At 43.2% G+C, this 19,372-nt stretch overlaps 1 protein-coding gene across 1 annotated transcript in view; it reads right to left on the bottom strand.

Moving 5' to 3' along the window:
- ddx10 (DEAD (Asp-Glu-Ala-Asp) box polypeptide 10) overlaps nt 1-19,372 on the bottom strand; it is a 464,721-nt gene that overhangs the window by 205,724 nt on the left and 239,625 nt on the right. The window contains exon 14 of the mRNA XM_070892172.1: nt 630-761. Within this exon, the coding sequence (XP_070748273.1) occupies nt 630-761 (132 nt within the window). The remainder of the gene's footprint in view (nt 1-629; nt 762-19,372) is intronic.

Below are 19,372 nucleotides of genomic sequence, written 5' to 3'. Positions count from 1 at the left end.
CTATTTAATTCAATTTAATTATTTGTGACAAACATTTTGGAACAACTAGTTTCATTTCAATGACAGGAATTTAAGTTTGGCACATATACTCCGTACCTAAATATAGATTTAATTAACAAGCATTCAAAAACTATTTTATAGCTAAGCTTTGACATTATTTCATGATTTTTAGATACATTTACGAAAACAATGTATATTAATGAGATTAAAGAGAGTAGCCAGGCTGCAGTTAATAATTTTAGAAATTTGAACAATTGTCCTGTAAAGGAAATAACCTGAATCTATCTGGCAGGGGGCTGGGGGGCGGTGGGAGAAGGAGGGTGAAGAGAAGAATGGTAGAATTTCCTATAGCTTCTGTAAAGTTATCGTTATCTAGCTAGAATTTGAGATGATAAACTTTCCTACAAGATCCATACTACCAAGTTATCAATGTGAATATCTTTGTGACAGATTCCTGTCTCATATCTCACTAATCATGCACTTCAATTTTTTTTTTTTTTTACTTAAACCTATTGGTTAAGTTCTGAAAATATATTAGACATAAAATGTCAGACTATTAAAGTTTAATTGGCATAGGGAAATGAGTCACAAAAATAATCTACTTGTCTATGTGTCTACCTGAAACTCACCTCTCCCTCTTCATCAAAAGTGACTTTTGTATTCACTTTAAAATTTTTCTTCAAGACCTTCTTTGCTTCTTTGACTTTTGTTTTTTTTATTGTTGTTTTCTTCATTTTTTCTTTTTCTTCTTTTTCAGGTTTCTGAGAAATAAAAAATGCAAACATAATAAATATCTTGGCTCTATACAACCAAAATCTGATTGGACTACTACAACACATGGCTATCAACTTATACGTACACATTTACCTTACAGAGCAAGAATAATGTTTGCTTACAAATCAATGATATTCGGAAAGAATGTTGCATATGTATTGCTCTGGTGCAGTGGTAAATGCTTCTTGACCTATATAAAAACTGCACAGTACTTAGCCAGTAGCATGCTGTGAAAGTAATACTGCAAAAGGATAACAAAAATTCAGTAAAGCCTGAAGATTTATCAGGGAGCAATTCCCATCAAAAAAGAACAGACTTCCTGTTTACCATTTTTCACATTTGTAATTTTTTTTTAAAACTTGCACTAGAAAAGCCACAACAGATCAAAAGTGTAGAATTACAGTAATTTTTTTTGCTGCTGCCTTCAAATTAATGATTGCAAATAACATGACTAAAAGCACCACATTATAGGTACTGAGCTAACAGTTCAGAAAGTCCAACCCTGATCTGTGATGAGATAGCTGTTCATGACAAGAGTGCCAATAGAGGTCTACAAGAATCCTCAGAGTACCTGGGTGAGGAGAGTGAAGCAGAGATCCCACTTCAGATTCCAATCCAGTGATCTGAATTGCCAAGTGCAGAGACAGACTCAGCTGTGCTACCCTTTATGGAAAAAGAGCCTGCAGACACTTGTCCAGGCTCATATGTGAAAAGTTATCTTGATGAGGTACTAGATAGCTCCTAATGTCCATAGAGCAGTCTTCCCACAAGAGTTAGCAACTTTAGGAGAAAAGGTACAAAAAGAAAGGAGAAAAATGATGATTGCAATCATTAATAAACCATAACAATGATCAATAAATTTGGTCCCATTAGTCACTCATCTCAAACTGGTGAAGCAATACTAACAACCGTGTGGAGACAGTAATCTTGAGTTTCATGGGAGCATTTTCCAAAAGAAGTCAAAATAATTCTAAATATTTTCATAAGACTTGAAATACAGGGAACCCAGCACTAATGCAAAAATATCAAATTCTCAGGTATACATCATAAACCAGTAGAGCGCAAATAACAATTTTAAATGTAATCCAAGTGACTTTATTTTTTAAAAAGGTAACCACTAAAATGAAAGAATTTTCATTTTGTATGGCACTTTTCACAACCTCAGGACACCCAAAGCACTTCACAGCCAATGAATTACTTTCTGAAGTGTGGTCACTTTTATAATATGGCATTGTGGTAGCCAACTTGCATAGTAAAGTCCCGCAAACACCAATGAGACAAATGACCAGATAGGCTGCTTATTGGTGTTGATTGAGGAATAAATATTGGGCTGGACAGAGAACTCCACTGCTCAAATTGTGCCATGGGATCTTTTACGTCCACCTGAGACGGTAGATGAGGCCTCAGTTTAACATCTCATACAGCACTGAAGTGTCAGCCTAGATTATGCGCTCAAGTCTCTGTGGGCGGCTCCCTCAGCACCCATGCGCACACTCGCTGATTGACTGACAACCGCTCTAGCCAATCGCCACACACACTCAGACTGACTGACAGCTGCTCCCAGCCAATCGCCGCACGCACACTGCAGCAACAACCGAGCCTGCTTTCTGAAACACCGTTTAAAGTTACAGACCCACGGCACAGTCAGATTGCACAGATAACACATTGCAACACTCACTGAGATGGCACAGCTAACCTCAGATTGCAAAACTCACAGATTGCATTTCAAACTCTCATGCTGCGAAACTCGGGCCTCGCTCTCCCCATGTAGAAATCTCCCAGCCACATTTATTAATTAATGCGCTTGTTTGGTGCTTTTTAAAAAAAATAAACCCACCTCTCCCTCAGGCCCATCTAATGCTGAACCATGAATGTTTCCGGACCAGAGAGTCCCGGACTAGTGATGCCCAACCTGTAATTGATTAGTGTCAGCCAAATGCGCTTCCTGTCCAGAAGCAAAGGTCACCGAGGGGTCGGGAATGTAAATAGCAACTCATGATTTTTATACCAAATCTCATGATTAAGAGTTTGTCTCCTGATTTATGAGGCAGCAAGGTTGGCAACATTGTAACGTTCAACAAAATTCAGACCTTATCCACCCCAGCAAACACTTATGATACAAGTTCATTCTCTTAATAAAAATGTTCTGGTATATTTACAATACAAAAATGTTTGACAACACAATAATTAAGAAATTATCTTGAAGGGCCCTCTAGCCATTATTCCTTGAAAATGCTTCAAGAACTTTAAGCCGGTTCATGATAGTGGTCAGAAACATGGTGCTCGTCACTATGGGAGTAGAATTCCCATTAGGATTTCCCCAGTTCTGGGCTAGAGAAACCTGTATTGTATAAAAAAACTCCCCAGTTTTATTATGAATAATAAAGACTGCCCAGATTCTGGAAAAAAAATTACTTAAGATACGTACTGTTGCTCATCAGCTGTGAGGAGATACACATTCTGCAAGGCACCAGGATTCTGCCCTGATATCATTATCATGTCAAGAACCAAAGTTGTCGGTACTCTGTCAAATAAGCAGTTCCATCTCGTTTTATAGGGGTCAAGATTCGGGCTGCGCCGTTCGAGCCACGCCTGATTTCCGCGACGAAAACTTACCTTGGTATTCTCCACTCCCTCAGGTTGATCCAAGCCCTCGACGCAGCACAGCACAAGCAGTCGGGGGCGGAGCCAGGTCCCGGCGCTGAAAACAGTGCCGGGACCTCTGCACATGCAGTAGCTCCAGGTGGCGAAACTGTGTGGAAGGGGCCCGAAGCACGCCATCCCAAGCCCTGGCCGAATAGGCTCACTGGGGCAACGAAGATCAGACTGCACCTCTCTCCTCCAGTTCCTGCACGGGCTATCCCCCCCACCCCCCCGGTTCAGCTCCCGCTCCCTCTGGCTCTCTCCTGCGCACCCCCCCCGGCTCCCGCTCCCTCCCCCCCACCCCTTCAGGTCCGGTCCGCTCCCTCTTCACGTCTTCGGCGGGGCCCGCCTGCCCGGCATCTTGCTGGGGGCGGGCCCCACCCGAAGTCTTCAGCCTGGCTTCTTCTCGTCGGCTGGGCCCGTTCAGCTTCTCCCCTCTCCCTCTCCCCACCCTCAATATCAGAAACACAAAGACACTGACAGACAGAGAGATACACACTGTGGGGGGGGGGGGGGGGGGGAGAGAAGGCCGTCCCAGCACGCTGTTGGAGGGCTCCCGGTGCTGCAGTCGGTGAGTAGAAACTTAATTTTTTATTTATTATTTTTAAAAAATTTTTTTTATTGATTGATTTATTTATCATTTATTATTGATGGTGGCTCTTTATTTGTGAAAGTGATGTGTTTAATGTTTGTAAACCCCCCCCACCCCCACCTCTCGTTCCCTTCGCCTGATTTTCTAAGTGTAGGATTGTTTTTTCTGAGTGTACAAAAATCTACACTTACTCCATTCTAAGTTAGTTTGGAGTAAGTTTTCGCTGCCTAAACTTTCAAAACAGGCGTAAGTGGCCGGCCATGCCCCCATTTGGAAAAAAAAAATCTGTTCTAAAATGAAACTGTTCTAACTCACTAGAACAGGAGCAAACTAAATGCCAAGAATTGCAATTTCTAAGATACTCCATTCTAAACTAGTTGCTCCAAAAAAAATAGGAGCAACTCAGGCCGAAACTTGACCCCATAGTTTGGAGCTGTCCCTTTAAAAAACACAAAATACATGAGATCTTAAAAGGCCAGCTGCTGCTTCAACCTACATATGCTGTGACGTTTGTTTTTGTCTCTCCTGATAGAAGGCTCGAGAGCATTGCAACACAGTATTTTCAAATATATACAGATTTTGTGAATGCTTCAGTTATGAATGACAGCTTATCTTTTGAATGAGACTGGCCATTATTAATTTTCAAGAAGCACTGAGCACGGAAGTGGCGAGCTATTAAACAGAAGCAAATGGACAGTGATTCAATCGAACAAAATGGTATCTTCCATCAAGAAACAGATAGATTTTAACTCACTCCCACATCTCTAAACGAGTTACAGGGAGGGGGACACAACACATGTTCACATACATACAACATACAACTTAGATTTGCAACATTTTGCTATTTTTCGCCATCAAGGGACTAGGTGATATATTTCCACTGTAAATATTCTACTATATTTTTGGCTCCGCTTTTTGGACTCTAGGGGAATCAAGGGATATGGGGATCAGTCATGATCTTATTGAGTGGCAGAGCAAAGCCGTATGTCCCGCTCCTAATTCTTATGAATATGCATTATATGTGTCACATCTCTTGTTCATAGTTTTAAAATATTAACCAAATCTATTAAATCAACAAAATCAAGGACTGATATGATTGTTTTTCGAGGACTGGAGATGGATCTTAAAAATAGCCTGCGGACTTCGATTGTGTGTTTGTTGTCACAGGCGCGTTGCCAAACAATTTACCTAGATAGTAAAGCTAGGGTAGACGGGCTCAAAGCCATAGGAAGTTAGGACTTGCTATTTCCAATACAAGAGCCAAAAACACCAGAATAAAGAACGGTAGAAAAAAAGACCCAAAAATGTAACAAGGATGATAAGAGGCTATTATTGCGTTCTGTTCTTATCTTTTCAACTGCCCAAGGGATCAAGGGAAACAGGAAATGGATACAAAATCCTATGAGAGCAAGAAAAGGAGACTGTCCAGCCTCCAGGCTGGCAGTTTATCAACAAGCAGAAATACAGGAGATGATGCTTGTCTGGAGAGGCATGCAGCTCTCTCTCTCGCTAGATTTGTCCAATCCTGAAAAATGTCCTGAAAGAGGAACTTCTGCATAAGTATGAGCAAGTTTATGGCGGCCAAGACAATTGCTTAACATAAACCATTTGTTTCATGGTATTTAGTTTTTTTAGTAAAATTTATCCTAGATTTTAAAAAACCCATTTGTGGAGCACTTACAATGTGGACATAATAAAAAAGGCTGCAGAGTGGCACTCTTTTATGTAACAATTCTAAAATTAGTGGAAGCCTAGGTACAAATTTAAACCAACTCTGCTTCCTCCCCACTCCTGCCCCAAATAAAGGAAGGATCTTTTAACTGCCTCAAGGAAACTGCTTTGACAAGAGGACGTCATTCAAGCAAACATGAAACACACTGGCCCGGATTTTGTGGTCAGCGGCGAAGGAACAGCTTTGTGGGCTTTTGAGCATCAACTTAGTTTTGAGAGATTTTCTTCGAGTGGCGCCCTCTACAGGAGATTTGTAGTGAGAGAGAGCAGGCCAAGCAACAGTGTTTCTCTTCAACTAGTCAAATTGAAGCATCTTCCACAGACCTCGAATTTGACCTCGTTAGCATCTCCCGTTATCGCCTCCGGGGTGGCGGGGGAGGGGGGGGGGATAACTGGGCACCAACCAGGTACGGCAATAACATCGACTCCCGTCATAATCGGTGGACGTTTTGCAACGATGGTACGGCGTTGTGCCCCGATCTGTGGCCTGGAGATCGTGACATCATTGCCGTGCGCATCGCCCCGGTCCCGAACTTGCGTTCCAACCCCTGCAGCATCTTTGGGCGATAACACCGGAGGCGTCCATCGGGAGGCCAAGCGCTCGGGGGCAATACTTAAAGGCAAGGTAGTCTAGATAATTAAAAAAAATGTTACCTTCTCTCTTGCAGGTTTTGTTGCACGTTCCAGCCCGGCACTCCAAGGGTAGGATCACGGCTGCCGTCGTGGAGAAGGCAAGTTTGTTTTGCTTTACAGAGCCTGTAGCGATCGCCCTTCCCTTTAAGGGAGGAAAGGAGCCTTTCCACGCGGTAGCGGTGCATGGCCCAGTGTGCTGATTGCACTCCAAGAAAGAAATGGAGCGCCTGATTTAACGCTCCACTTCCTTCCTAGAGCACAACTGCTGATCTTTTTAAAAATTGAAAACATTAGCACCTGGTGCTAATTTTTCATGCTTAAAAGTTAGCGCCCCAAAGAGGACGCTCCCGAATTTCTCTGCCAACAGAGTCTAAAGCAGGAAGTATAAATTAGAATATCTAATTCAATGTAAAATCATGTATAGAAAACAAAATAAAGAGGGAAAGAACGATGCGATCGAGAGAGATAAAAGAGACAGAAAGTGTTAAAAAGTAATTTTTTGTAAATCTCCAATGTTAATTACATTTTTATGGAATAAGACTCCACACTTGTAAAATTAAATGTTATGGGCCAGAGAGGTTGTTTGGCAGTAATTAAGACTTATCCTGCTATTAAAAAAATCACTTACACCTGAATGCACCAGCTCTATTTTTTTCTGGTGTGTTTAGTGGGTATCTGGCGGTTAAGTACCGCAGCTTCACACCCTTCAGGTGTTTTAATGCAGTCTTTTGGCGAGGTACCGGTATTGTGCAGCTTGTGGACAAATCGGACAGCAACTTCCTGATTTCCATTTTTAACTGCACAAAATTCTTAATGTGAAATACAGGCCATTGAAAACAAAAACAGAAACATTAATAGAAAAGATTTTTAAAAATTGAATACACATCTGAAATATGTGGATCAAATATTTCTAGAAAGTACAGTTTCAGCCATGTTTATGGCTTGCTTCATGAAACACCTTTAATGCACCAATCAAGCAGGAAAACATATTTTTAAATAACTGTTTAATCCAGGAACATTGTTCTGTTTTGCATTGGGTCAGGCTTCCCTAGTAATTCAATTTTTGACAGATGTTGCGAGACACACATTTTAGTATCCAAATGAGCACCTTCTCAAACGTTGGCATCCTTTACAATAAAAATATGTTCATAGAAGCAATAAACCAAATTATTTAGCACTTTGAATAATATAACCCCATTGAATTTGGTCCAAAATATCCTCCAGTTTCCCTGCAATTTAACTTGTGAATTAAGTTTGCAGAGTATATACTGAACCACATGGACAATCAATTCAGGAATCGACATGTTATTTTGTACAATTTTCATACATTATGTGGCAAATTTGCAGAAGTTACTGCATGGACCAGAGCATCTTAAATGATTAGCAATCTCAAATGTTCAAAACCATGACTTAAATCTTCAATTTTGTTGACAGGATAACAAATGAATTACTACCAGCTTACGGGTTTGTGCAGGGCGCAAGGGTTTTAATGTTTCATTTGAGCTGCAGTGTGGAATGTTACTTTTTTCCTCAGCTATCAGCAAGCGCCCACAAGAAGCTTACTTCAAGGATGGTATCACAATTTATTTTCCTATCCATTATAAAACATTTCTGGTAGATGATGCCCTTGATAATTTATTGCTGCTTTCAGTTAAGCTCCTGTTTGTACCATAAATGCGTCCTGGTGTTTAGTCTGGACTGTCATTACCAGCTCGCAAAGGACAGATGAATAAGGATGGTCGTGTTTGGAAATATTCATGCAAGGTGAACACTTCACTTAAAAATGGAATGCTTCATAAATTTACTGTCATAATAAAACTGATCAATTAAAAGCAACACATTGCCTATGCTAACTGATTCAGCTAATGGGAATGCCTTAGAGTAAAATTTATTTCACCATAACTGACCCATGGACACAAATGCTTACAGCTGTGATAAGAGAAACCACTTTCTAACGATACATGTCAAGTTGATTCATTATTACATAGTTCAATTTATAACCCTAAGATCTCGGTTTTCCAGTCGGAAATATGTGACCACCTGACGTGACTAATGAAGCATTTCTACTCCCCTGGAATCTTTCAAATCTTTTCTAATCGAACTACTGTGTTCCTTATCCTTTATTTTTAAAATACGAAAATAAAACCGATCTTTATCATTTTCAAAGTGCCACTTGTTCAGTAATTATTTTCGTTGATGCTTAGTAGTCAAATTTAGACAGGCCCGGATTTAAAATGAGCTTGACTGCACAGATCACAAGTGGGCTGAGCATAAAATCCAATGCTGCTGAGAGCTATGATAGAAGAGCTTGCTCCTTTTGCTTATTTTGGACCAGCTTGCTGGGTTAGTAACTCTAAAAGTACACAAATAATAGAAATAAACTTTTAAACAATTCATTCCACATCAAAATAATAAGCTGGAATTCATTCACATATTTGGTGTCTTATTTATATTAGAAACTAAAGTTAAATTAGCAAAACTGGGAGGGAAGATAAAATTGATTGTTCCCATTTGCTGCTGTACAGGGCATGCAGAATGAACAAAACTCATCTTGGTGTACTTTGTTCACTGTGAATGTGCAAGCTACATAGTCCTGACCAGCTTAAATACTGGTTCAACTCCACATTCAAATTCACAGGAAGGAATCAACATAGGACCCAAATAATTTGAATAACAAACTGCTTCTATCGCAAATGTCCCACAATATCATGTAAAATAGAAGTAATGAAAAGCTACAGTCCTGCTGTCTTATACAAAATAGCATTGCAACTGAGACTTAAGAAAAGGTTGTGCATACTGAACTTTTCAATATATTTTGGCAAGTAAAATTAATCTTGTACTTTGTATATTCTGAATTTTCTCTAATTTCTGTACTCCCAATCTTGTATTTCTGATTTCACACATACACATTCTTGTTGACCATTAGTAAAGCTGACGCAATACAAGATGGTGCCAGGCAACCTTTTAAAGCAAAGAAAAATTGTATATCTTATATTAAAAATACTAGCAGCTGGGCACAATATGAATTGGTAAAGATAGAATAAAAATGTGGGAAATAGGAGGAGTAGGCCATACAGTCTCTCTCGAACTTGCTCGCCATTCAATATCATGGCTGAACTTCGACATCAACTCCACTTTCCCGCCCTATCCCTTGATTCCCTTAGTGCCCAAAAATCTATCGATCTCAGTCTTAAAAATGGAATGCTGATGGAGGTATTTAACCTAGAAATAATAAAATGGCTGAAAATGAAAGTGAATTTTCTCGCTTCGGAACTTGGGAGTACAGCAGTAAGTAAACTTAGTCTGTAGCAACTAAACCTAAAACAAATGCTTATTTCGATATGGTTTTGCCTTCAATTCCTTTCACTTTCCTCTTTATCAGCCCAGATTTGCTGAAATAAATAACGGCGTGTTTAATGTGAAAATTGGCTAGCAGCTTGTGGTGAGGAATAGATATCTCATGAATTCCGATTCGCCACAAGTTGCTGGCCGATTTGTGCCACTCCACTTAGCTTAGCAGAAAACAACATCTCACAGTTAACCTCCCCATGATTTTCATGAAGTTGCTGCATTTGCACATGAATTGCAATATACTCATTGACTGAGCATTAACAGCCTTCTGCAGTAGATAATTCCTAAGATTCACAACCCTCTGAGTGAAGAAATACCTCATTTCACTCCTAAATGGCGGATCCCCTACAGCCCTAGTTCTACACTCTCCAGCCAGGGGAAACAGCTTCTCAGCATCTACCCTGTCAAGCCCTCTTAGAATTTTATACTTTTCACTCATTCTTCCAAGCTCCAGAGAATACAGGCCCATTCTACTCACTCTCTTCTCATCCCAGCCATCAATCTAGTGAACTTTTGCTGCGCCCCCTCTAAGGCAAGTATATTCTCTCTTGGGTAAGGAGACCAAAACTGTACACAGTACTCTAGGTGTTGTCTGACCAAAGCACTATATGATCAAGGGGCTATAGGGAGGGAGGAACTTAATACAATCACTATCACTAAAGAAGTAGTACTCGGTAAAATAATGGGACTAAAGGCAGACAAGTCCTCTGGACCTGGTGACTTACATCCTAGGGTCTAAAAAGAAGTGGCTGCAGAGATAGTGGATGCATTGGTTGTAATCTACCAAGATTCCCTGGATTTTAGGAGGTCCCAGTCGATTGGAAAACCGCAAATGTAAAGGCCCCTATTTAAAAAAGGAGGCAGACAGAAAGCAGGAAATTAAAGACCAGTTAGCCTAACATCTGTTGTTGGAAAAAAGCTGGAGTCCATTATTAAGGAAGTAGTAGCAAGACATTTGGAAAAACATAGTTCTATCAAGCACAGTCAGCATGGTTTTATGAAAGGGAAATCATGTCTGGCAAATTTGCTGGAGTTGTTTGAATATGTAACAAGCAGGGTGGATAAGGGGAAACCAGTGGATGTAGTGTATTTCGATTTCCAGAAAGCACTCGATAAGCATTGGGGGCAAAAATGCGAAGACAGAGTATCTGAATGGCGGCAGATTAGGAAAAGGGGAGGTACAACAAGACCTGGGTGTCATGGTTCATCAGTCATTGAAAGTTGGCATACAGATACAGCAGGCAGTGAAGAAGGCAAATGGTATGTTGGTCTTCATAGCTAGGGGATTTGAGTATAGGAGCTGGGAGGTCTTACTGCAGTTGTACAGGGCCTTGGTGAGGCCTCACCTGGAATATTGTGTTCAGTTTTGTTCTCCTAATCTGAGGAAGGATGTTCTTGCTATTGAGGGAGTGCAGCGAAGGTTCACCAGACTGATTCCCGGGATGGCTGGACTGACATATGAAGAGAGACTGGATCAACTGGGCCTTTATACATTGGAGTTTAGAAGGATGAGAGGGGATCTCATAGAAACATAAAAGATTCTGACGGGACGGGACGGGTTAGATGCGGGTAGAATGTTCGCGATGTTGGGGAAGTCCAGAATCAGGGGACGTAGTCTTACGATAAGAGGTAGGCCATTTAGAACTGAGGTGAGGAGAAACGTCTTCACTCAGAGTTGTTAACCTGTGGAATTCCCTGCCGCAGAGAGTTGTTGATGCCAGTTCATTGGATATATTCAAGAGGGAGTTAGATATGGCCCTTACGGCTAAGGGGATCAAGGGGAATGGAAAGAAAGCAGGAAAGGGGTACTGAGGGAATGATCAGCCATGATCGTATTGAATGGTGGTGCAGGCTCGAAGGGCCGAATGGCCTACTCCTGCACCTATTTTCTATGTTTCTATGATAAGGTGCCACATAAAAGGTTACTGCACAAGATAAAAGTTCACGGGGTTGGGGGTAATATATTAGCATGGATAGAGGATTGGCTAACTAACAGAAAACAGAGAGTCGGGATAAATGGGTCATTTTCCGGTTGGCAAACAGTAACTAGTGGGGTGCCACAGGGATCGTGCTGGGTCCTCACCTATTTACGATCTATATTAATGACTTGGATGAAGGGACCAAGTGTAATGTAACCAAGTTTGCTGATGATACAAAGATGGGTGGGAAAGCAAATTGTGAGGACACAAAAAATCTGCAAAGGGATATAGACAGGCTATGTAAAATTTGGCAGATAGAATATAATGTGGGAAAATGTGAGGTTATCCACTTTGGCAGAAAAAAAATAGAAAAGCAAATTATAATTTAAATGGAGAAAAATTGCAAAGTGCTTGTGCATGAAACACAAAAAGTTAGTATGCAGGTACAGCAAGTAATCAGGAAGGCAAATGTAATGTTGACCTTTATTGCAAGGGGGATGGAGTATAAAAGCAGGTAAGTCCTGCTATTACTTTACAGGGTATTGGTGAGACCACATCTAGAGGTACTGCGTACAGTTTTGGTCTCCGTATTTAAGGGAGGATTATACTTGCATTGGAGGCTGTTCAGAGAAGGTTCACTAGGTTCATTCCGGAGATGAGGGGGCTGACTTATGAAGATAGGTTGAGTAGCTTGGGCCTATACACACTGAAGTTCAGAAGAATGAGGTGTGATCTTATCGAAACATACAAGATAATGAGGGGGCTCGACAAGGTGATGCAGAGAGGATATTTCCACTCATAGGGAAAACTAAAACTAGGGGACATATTCTCAGAATAAGGGGCCGCCCATTTAAAACAGATGAGGAGGAAGTTCTTTTCTCAGAGGGTTGTAAATCTATGGAATTCGCTGCCCCAGAGAGCTGTGGAGGCTGGGTCATTGAATATATTTAATGTGGAAATAGACAGATTTTTGAGTGGAAAGGGAATAAAGGGTTATGGGGAGTGGGCTGGGATGTGGAGCTGAGTTCATGATCAGATCAGCCATGATCTTATTAAATGGCAGAGCAGGCTCGAAGGGCCAAATGGCCTATTCCTGCTCCTATTTGTTATATATTCCTCACTCCTATATTCTAACCCCTTTGCAATAAAGGCCAACATATCATTTGCCTTCCTAACTGTTTGCTGTACCTGCATGTTAGCTTTCTGCGTTTCATGTACAAGGACCCCCAAATCCCTCTGCATACCAACATTTACGAGTCTCTCACCTTCTAAAATATATTCTGCTTTTCATTCTTCCTACAAAAGTGGATAATTTCACATTTACCAACATTATACTCCATCTGCCAACTTCTTGCTCAATCACTTATCAGACTCTTTGCATCCTCCTCTCAACTTACTTTCCCACCTAGTTTTGTATCATCAGCAAATGTATATATAATACACTTGGTCCCCTCGTCAAAGTAAATGATATAGATTGTGAACGGCTGAGGTCTAAGCACTGATCCTTGCAGCACTCCGCTAGTTACACCCTGCCATCCTGAAAATGACCCTTTTATTCCAATTCTGTTTTCTGTCTGTTAACCAATCCTCAATCCATAATAGATTACCCCCAATCCCATCTATGCTGTATCATAGAATTATACAGCATAGGAGGAGGCCATTCGACCCATCATGTCTGTGAAAGAGTTATCTAATTAGTCCTACTCCCCTGCTCTTTGTCTATAGTCCTACAAATTTCTCCTTTGTACACAGTTCTTCCCTAGTCTGAGAATTGAATGCCTGATTGTATGTACTGGCCCAAAACCAACTTCAGCCTGCACAGACTGACAGTCAGACAGCTGGAATTCTTCATTTATCCTAGACTTGAATCATTCTCATCTCTTACAATGGGCAAAATAAATTCATACTTAAAACTTTGGAGCTTAATCAAAAGCAGCATGAATTCACAAAGCATTAAAAAGTAATCAGCAAGGTAAAAGGGGCAGGCTTTCTTCTTTTATCTGCCTAATAATTATAGCGATGTTACTGCAAACCTACATCACATGGGATGAGTAGCACAGTCATTCATTTCATTCAACTGTTCATCCACTTAAGTCAGTCTGATGCATAGTTGCCTGCAAGTCAACACATCTGAATTCAAATCATCTTGAAATAATTCAGCATCTTTTTTTTTGCTTACACATGGCAGCCTGATAAAGCACAACACAATTTAGGGCTTTACTAACAAACCGTAATAAAGATTATAAACATTCGAATACACCTGTTAAACACATCTGGTTTAACACATCAGATTTAACACATCAGAAAACAGTTGGTTTCATACATATGCAATATGTACAGAATCTCAGGATTAAAGACAAAGCATTCTCGTCTTAAAATCAGATCAAGTCTGTGCCTTGCAATCTGGAGACGTTAACAAGAATCAGATCAATCAAATTTATGTAAGTCACAAGTATTCTTCAGACTTGCATATAGGATAATACACAACATTTTTGCAAATTGGTAAGGCGCACTAGCAGCAGTAAAGACAGAAATGAAATGCAATGTGAACCAGGCATGGGCAACTTCACAGGCGCCAAAGTGCAGATCCATCTAGTCCCCAATGAAAGGCCCATCCATCACAAGGCTCGAGCGGTTCCATACATGAGGGAGAAAGTCGAGATCGAACTGGATAGACTTCAACGAGAAGGAATCATATCGCCAGTCGAGTTCAACGGGTAGGCCAGTCCGATTGTTCCGGTGTTGAAAAGCGATGGCACAGTCAGAATCTGCGAAGACTACAAGGTAACGATCAACAGAGTCTCGTTACAGGACCAATACCCGCTACCCAAGGCGGATGACCTGTTCGCAATGTTAATGTTAGCAGGGGGGGGGGGGAAGTCGTTCACCAAGTTGGACCTAACCTCCACCTACATGACACAGGAGCTGGCTGAATCTTCGAAAAGATTGATGTGCATCAACACGCAAAGGACTGTTTATATACCACAGGTATATAAACAGTCCTTTGCGTGTTGATGCACATTCACTCGGCTGCTGCCATCTTCCAGAGTAACATGGAGTGCCTGCTAAAATCGGTTCTGCGCACCGTTGTGTTTCAAGATGACATCCTGATCACTGGTCATCACACCACCGAACACGTGCACAACCTGGAAGAGGTTCTAAAGCGACTGGACAGAGTGGGATTCAGGCTGAAACGCTCCAAGTATGTTTTCGTGGCACCAGAGGTCGAATTTTGGGGGAGAAAGATTGCAGCAGACGGCATCAGACCCACGGACTCAAAGACAGAGGCCATCAAGAATGCACCCAGACCACAGAATGCGTTCGGAGCTGCATTCATTCCTGGGACTCCTCAATTATTTTGGTAACTTTCTACCCGGGTTAAGCACTTTGCTGGATCCGATGCACATGTTGCTATGTAAGGGTGACGACTGAGTTTGGGGTAAATCTCAAGAGGCAGCCTTTGAGAAGATCAGAAACCTACTGTGTTCTAATAAGCTACTTGTACTGTATGACCCGTATAAACGTTTAGTGCTAGCTTGTGATGCATCTTCGTACGGGGTCGGCTGTGTGTTACAGCAAACCAATGTATCCGGCAAACTTCAACCATTTGCATACACATCTAGAAGTCAGTCTAAGGCTGAAAGAGCCTACAGTATGGTCGAGAAAGAGGCATTATAGCATGTGTATATGGGGTTAAGAAAATGCACCAATACCTATTTGGACTTCAGTTTGAGCTTGAAATCGATCACAAACCGCTCATTTCGCTGTTTTCAGAAAGCAAAGATATAAACACCAATGATTCATCCCGCATCCAAAGATAGGCACTAACATTGTCCACCTATGACTATGTTATCCGCCACAGACCAGGCACGGAGAACTGTGCTGATGCCCTTAGTCGGCTACATTACCCACTACCGGGGTGGAAATGGCGCAGCCCGCAGACTTGCTTCTGGTCATGGATGCTTTTGAGAGAGGGGTCACCCATCACTGCTCGCCAGATCAGGACCTGGACCAGCCAGGGTCCTGTGCTGTCACTTGTAAAAAGTTGCATCCTCAATGGGACTGGTCGGCCGTTCCCAGGGAAATGCAAGATGAAATTAAGCTGTTTCACCAATGCAAAGATGAAATATCCATCCAGTCGGATTATCTCTTATAGGGTAATCGAGTGGTTTTGCCAAAAAAAGGCAGGGAAACGTTTATACACGACCTACACAATACCCACCCAGGTATAGTCATGAAGAAGGCTATAGCCAGGCCGCATGTTCGGTGGCCCGGCATTAACTCGGACTTAGAGTACACCAGTGCAACACATGCTCACAACTGAGCAATGCACCAAGGGAGGCTCCATTGAGTTTGTGTCCTCATCAAGGACACCGAAACAGTCAGGGCCCGATGGAAAGAGCACTTCGAAGATCTCCTCAATCGAGACTCTGCCTTTGACTCGAGTGGTCTTGACTCCATCCCGCAGCATGCTATCCGCCACCACCTCAGTGAGACACCAACACTGCACGAGGTAGAAAAAGCCGTAAGACAGTTTAAAAACAACAAGGCTACGGGTGCGGATGGAATCCCTGCTGAGACATTGAAGTATGGCAGAGAGGCACTGCTGGTGCGAATACATGACCTCATATCTCTCATCTGGAGGGAGGAGAGCATGCGGGGATCTGAGAGATGCAGTAATCGTGACCATCTTTAATTAAGGGGACAAGTCCGCCTGCAGCAACTACAGAGGAATCTCCCTGCTATCAGCCACTGGGAAAGTTGTCGCTAGAGTCCTCCTCAACCGTCGTCTTCCCATGGCCGAGGAGCTCCTCCCGGAGTCACAGTGCAGATTTCGTCCCCTACGGGGCACAACGGACATGATTTTTGCAGCGCGACAGCTACAGGAAAAATGCAGGGAACAGCGCCAGCCCTTATACATGGCCTTCTTTGACCTTATGAAGGCCTTTGACACCGTCAACCGCGAGGGTCTATGGAGCGTCCTCCGCCATTTTGGATGCCCCCAAAAGTTCGTCACCATCCTCCACCTGTTCCACGATGACATGCAGGCCGTGATCCTTACCAACGGATCCATCACAGACCCAATCCACGTCCGGACCGGGGTCAAACATGGCTGCGTCATCGGCCCAACCCTCTTCTCAATCTTTCTCGCCGCCATGCTACACCTCACAGTCAACAAGCTCCCCGCTGGAGTGGAACTAAACTACAGAACCAGTGGGAACCCGTTCAACCTTCGCCGTCTCCAGGCCAGATCCAAGACCACCCCAACCTCTGTTGTCGAGCTACAGTACACGGATGAACTCCAGGACATAGTCGACATATTTACTGAGGCGTACGAAAGCATGGGCCTTACGCTAAACATCCACCGGCCTGTCCTCACTGCACAGCACTGCCCCTCAGTCATCAAGATGCATTGTGCGGCCCTGGACACCGTGGACCACTTATCATATCTCGGGAGCCTCCTATCAACAAGAGCAGGCATTGACGACGAGATCCAACACCGCCTCCAGTGCGCCAGTGGCCGCCTGAGGAAAAGTGTTTTTGAAGACCAGGCCCTCAAAACTGCCACCAAGCTCATGGTCTACAGGGCCGTAGTAATACCCATCCTCCTGTATTGCTCAGAGACATGGACCACGTACAGTAGACACCTCAAGTTTCTGGAGAAATACCACCAGCGATGTCTCTGCAAGATCCTGCAAATCCCCTGGGAGGACAGACGCACAATTAACGTCCTCGTCCAGGCCAACATCCCCAGCATTGAAGCACTGACCACACTTGATCAGCTCCGCTGGCAAGCCACATGTGTCTGGCATGCCAGACACAAGACTCCCAAAGCAAGTGCTCTACTCGGAACTCCTTCACGGCAAGCGAGCCAAAGGTGGGCAGCGGAAACATTACAAGGACACCCTCAAAGCCTCCCTGATAAAGTGCGACATCCCCACTGACATCTGGGAATCCCTGGCCCAAGACCACCCTAAGTGGAGGAAGTACATCCGAGAGGGCGCTGAGCACCTCGAGTCAACGCCGAGAGCATGCAGAAATCAAGCACAGGCAGCGGAAAGAGCGTGTGGCAAACCAGTCCCACCCACCCCTCCCCTCAACAACTATCTGTTCCACCTGTGACAGAGTCTGTGGCTCTCGTATTGGACTGTTCAGCCACCAAAGAACTCACTTCAGGAGTGGAAGCAAGTCTTCTTTGATCCCGAGGGACTGCCTATGATGATGATGGTCATCGCCCTCCAAACCGTGCTCCAGGATCCATGTAGATTTTGCTGGCCCCTTTTTCGGAAAGATGTTTTTAGTTGTCGTGGACGCTTACTCTTAATGGATTGAATGCGTAATCATGTTATCCAGCACATCCACTGCCACCACTGAAAGCCTCCGGGCTATGTTCACCACCCATGGCTTGCCCGATGTCCTTGTCAGTGACAATGGACCCTGTTTCACCAGCTCGGAATTCAACGAGTTTATGATCCGCAATGGCATCAAGCACGTCAGGTCTGCCCCGTTTAAGCCCGCATCCAACGGTCAAACGGTGCGGGCAGTTCAAACTATCAAGCAGAGCTTGAAACGCGTGACGGAAGGCTCCTTGCAGACCCGCTTATCTCAGGTTCTGCTCAGCTACCGGACGTGACCCCACTCACTCACTGGGGTTCCTCCTGCAGAATTATTAATGGAGAGCACTCAAAACCAGGCTCTCCCTAGTCCACCCGAATCTAAATGATCACGTGGAAACCCAGCGTCACCAGCAAAACATGTACCATGATCGCGCGGCTGTATCGCGTGACATTGATGTTAACGACCGTGTTTATCCTGAATTACGGTCATGGTCCTAAATTGGGTTGCTGGCACTGTCTTGGCCAAGGAGGGGAATAGAGTATTTACAGTCAAACTATTGAATGGACAAACGTGCAGAAAGCATTTGGATCAGACCAAACTGCGGTTCACCGACAACCAGGAACAACCTGAAGAGGACATCACCATCATCGATACACCAACACACACCCAACCAGCAAAAATACCTCGCTGTCAATCAAGAGGATGAACCCACCATTCCCAACAGCCCTGTCAGACCAGCCACGCCGCAGTTCAGCAATGGTCTGACCAACTCACCCATGCCAGAGTTTGAACTCAAATGATCAACCAGGGAACGTAGGGCCCCGGATCGTCTCGACTTGTAAATAATTTGTATCAAAGACCTTGGGGGTGGGGGGGGAGTGATGTTATGTATATAAACATTGTAACTGTGTAAGACTTGCCACCAGAGGGTGCAACTGTTGGAGGCCCAAGGGCCACCTGCACACATCGTGCAAGGGAGTATAAAAGGTTGTCTGCCATGCTGCTCAGGCACTCTGGAGTTGTATTAAAGGGACTAAGGTCACATCAGTTTTAGCTCACAGTACTCAGTCTTGTGGAGTTCTTTCATTCTTAACATAATTCAGGGGCCATTCCAAGTTACAGTAATGCAAATCATATCATCCAATTATCTACCTCAGCATTTTCTTTTAATTTTATTGTGCTATTTGGAGTGTCAGCTGTGGCTCAGTTGGTAGCACTCTCGCCTCTAAGTCACAAAGTTGTCTATTCCATTTCCACTCCAGAGACTTTAGCACAGAAATCTGAGGGAGTGTTGCACTGTCAGAGGTGCCGTCTTTCGGATGAGATATTTAACTGTTACCCTGCCTGCTTGCTAAGGTGGACGTAAAAGATCTCATGGCCTATTTCGAAG

This window comes from Pristiophorus japonicus, chromosome 10 (genome assembly GCF_044704955.1).
Source record: "Pristiophorus japonicus isolate sPriJap1 chromosome 10, sPriJap1.hap1, whole genome shotgun sequence".
Classification (NCBI taxonomy): domain Eukaryota; kingdom Metazoa; phylum Chordata; class Chondrichthyes; family Pristiophoridae; genus Pristiophorus; species Pristiophorus japonicus.
Note: the sequence above shows the minus strand (reverse complement) of the source record. Positions and strands in the feature narration are given on the sequence as shown.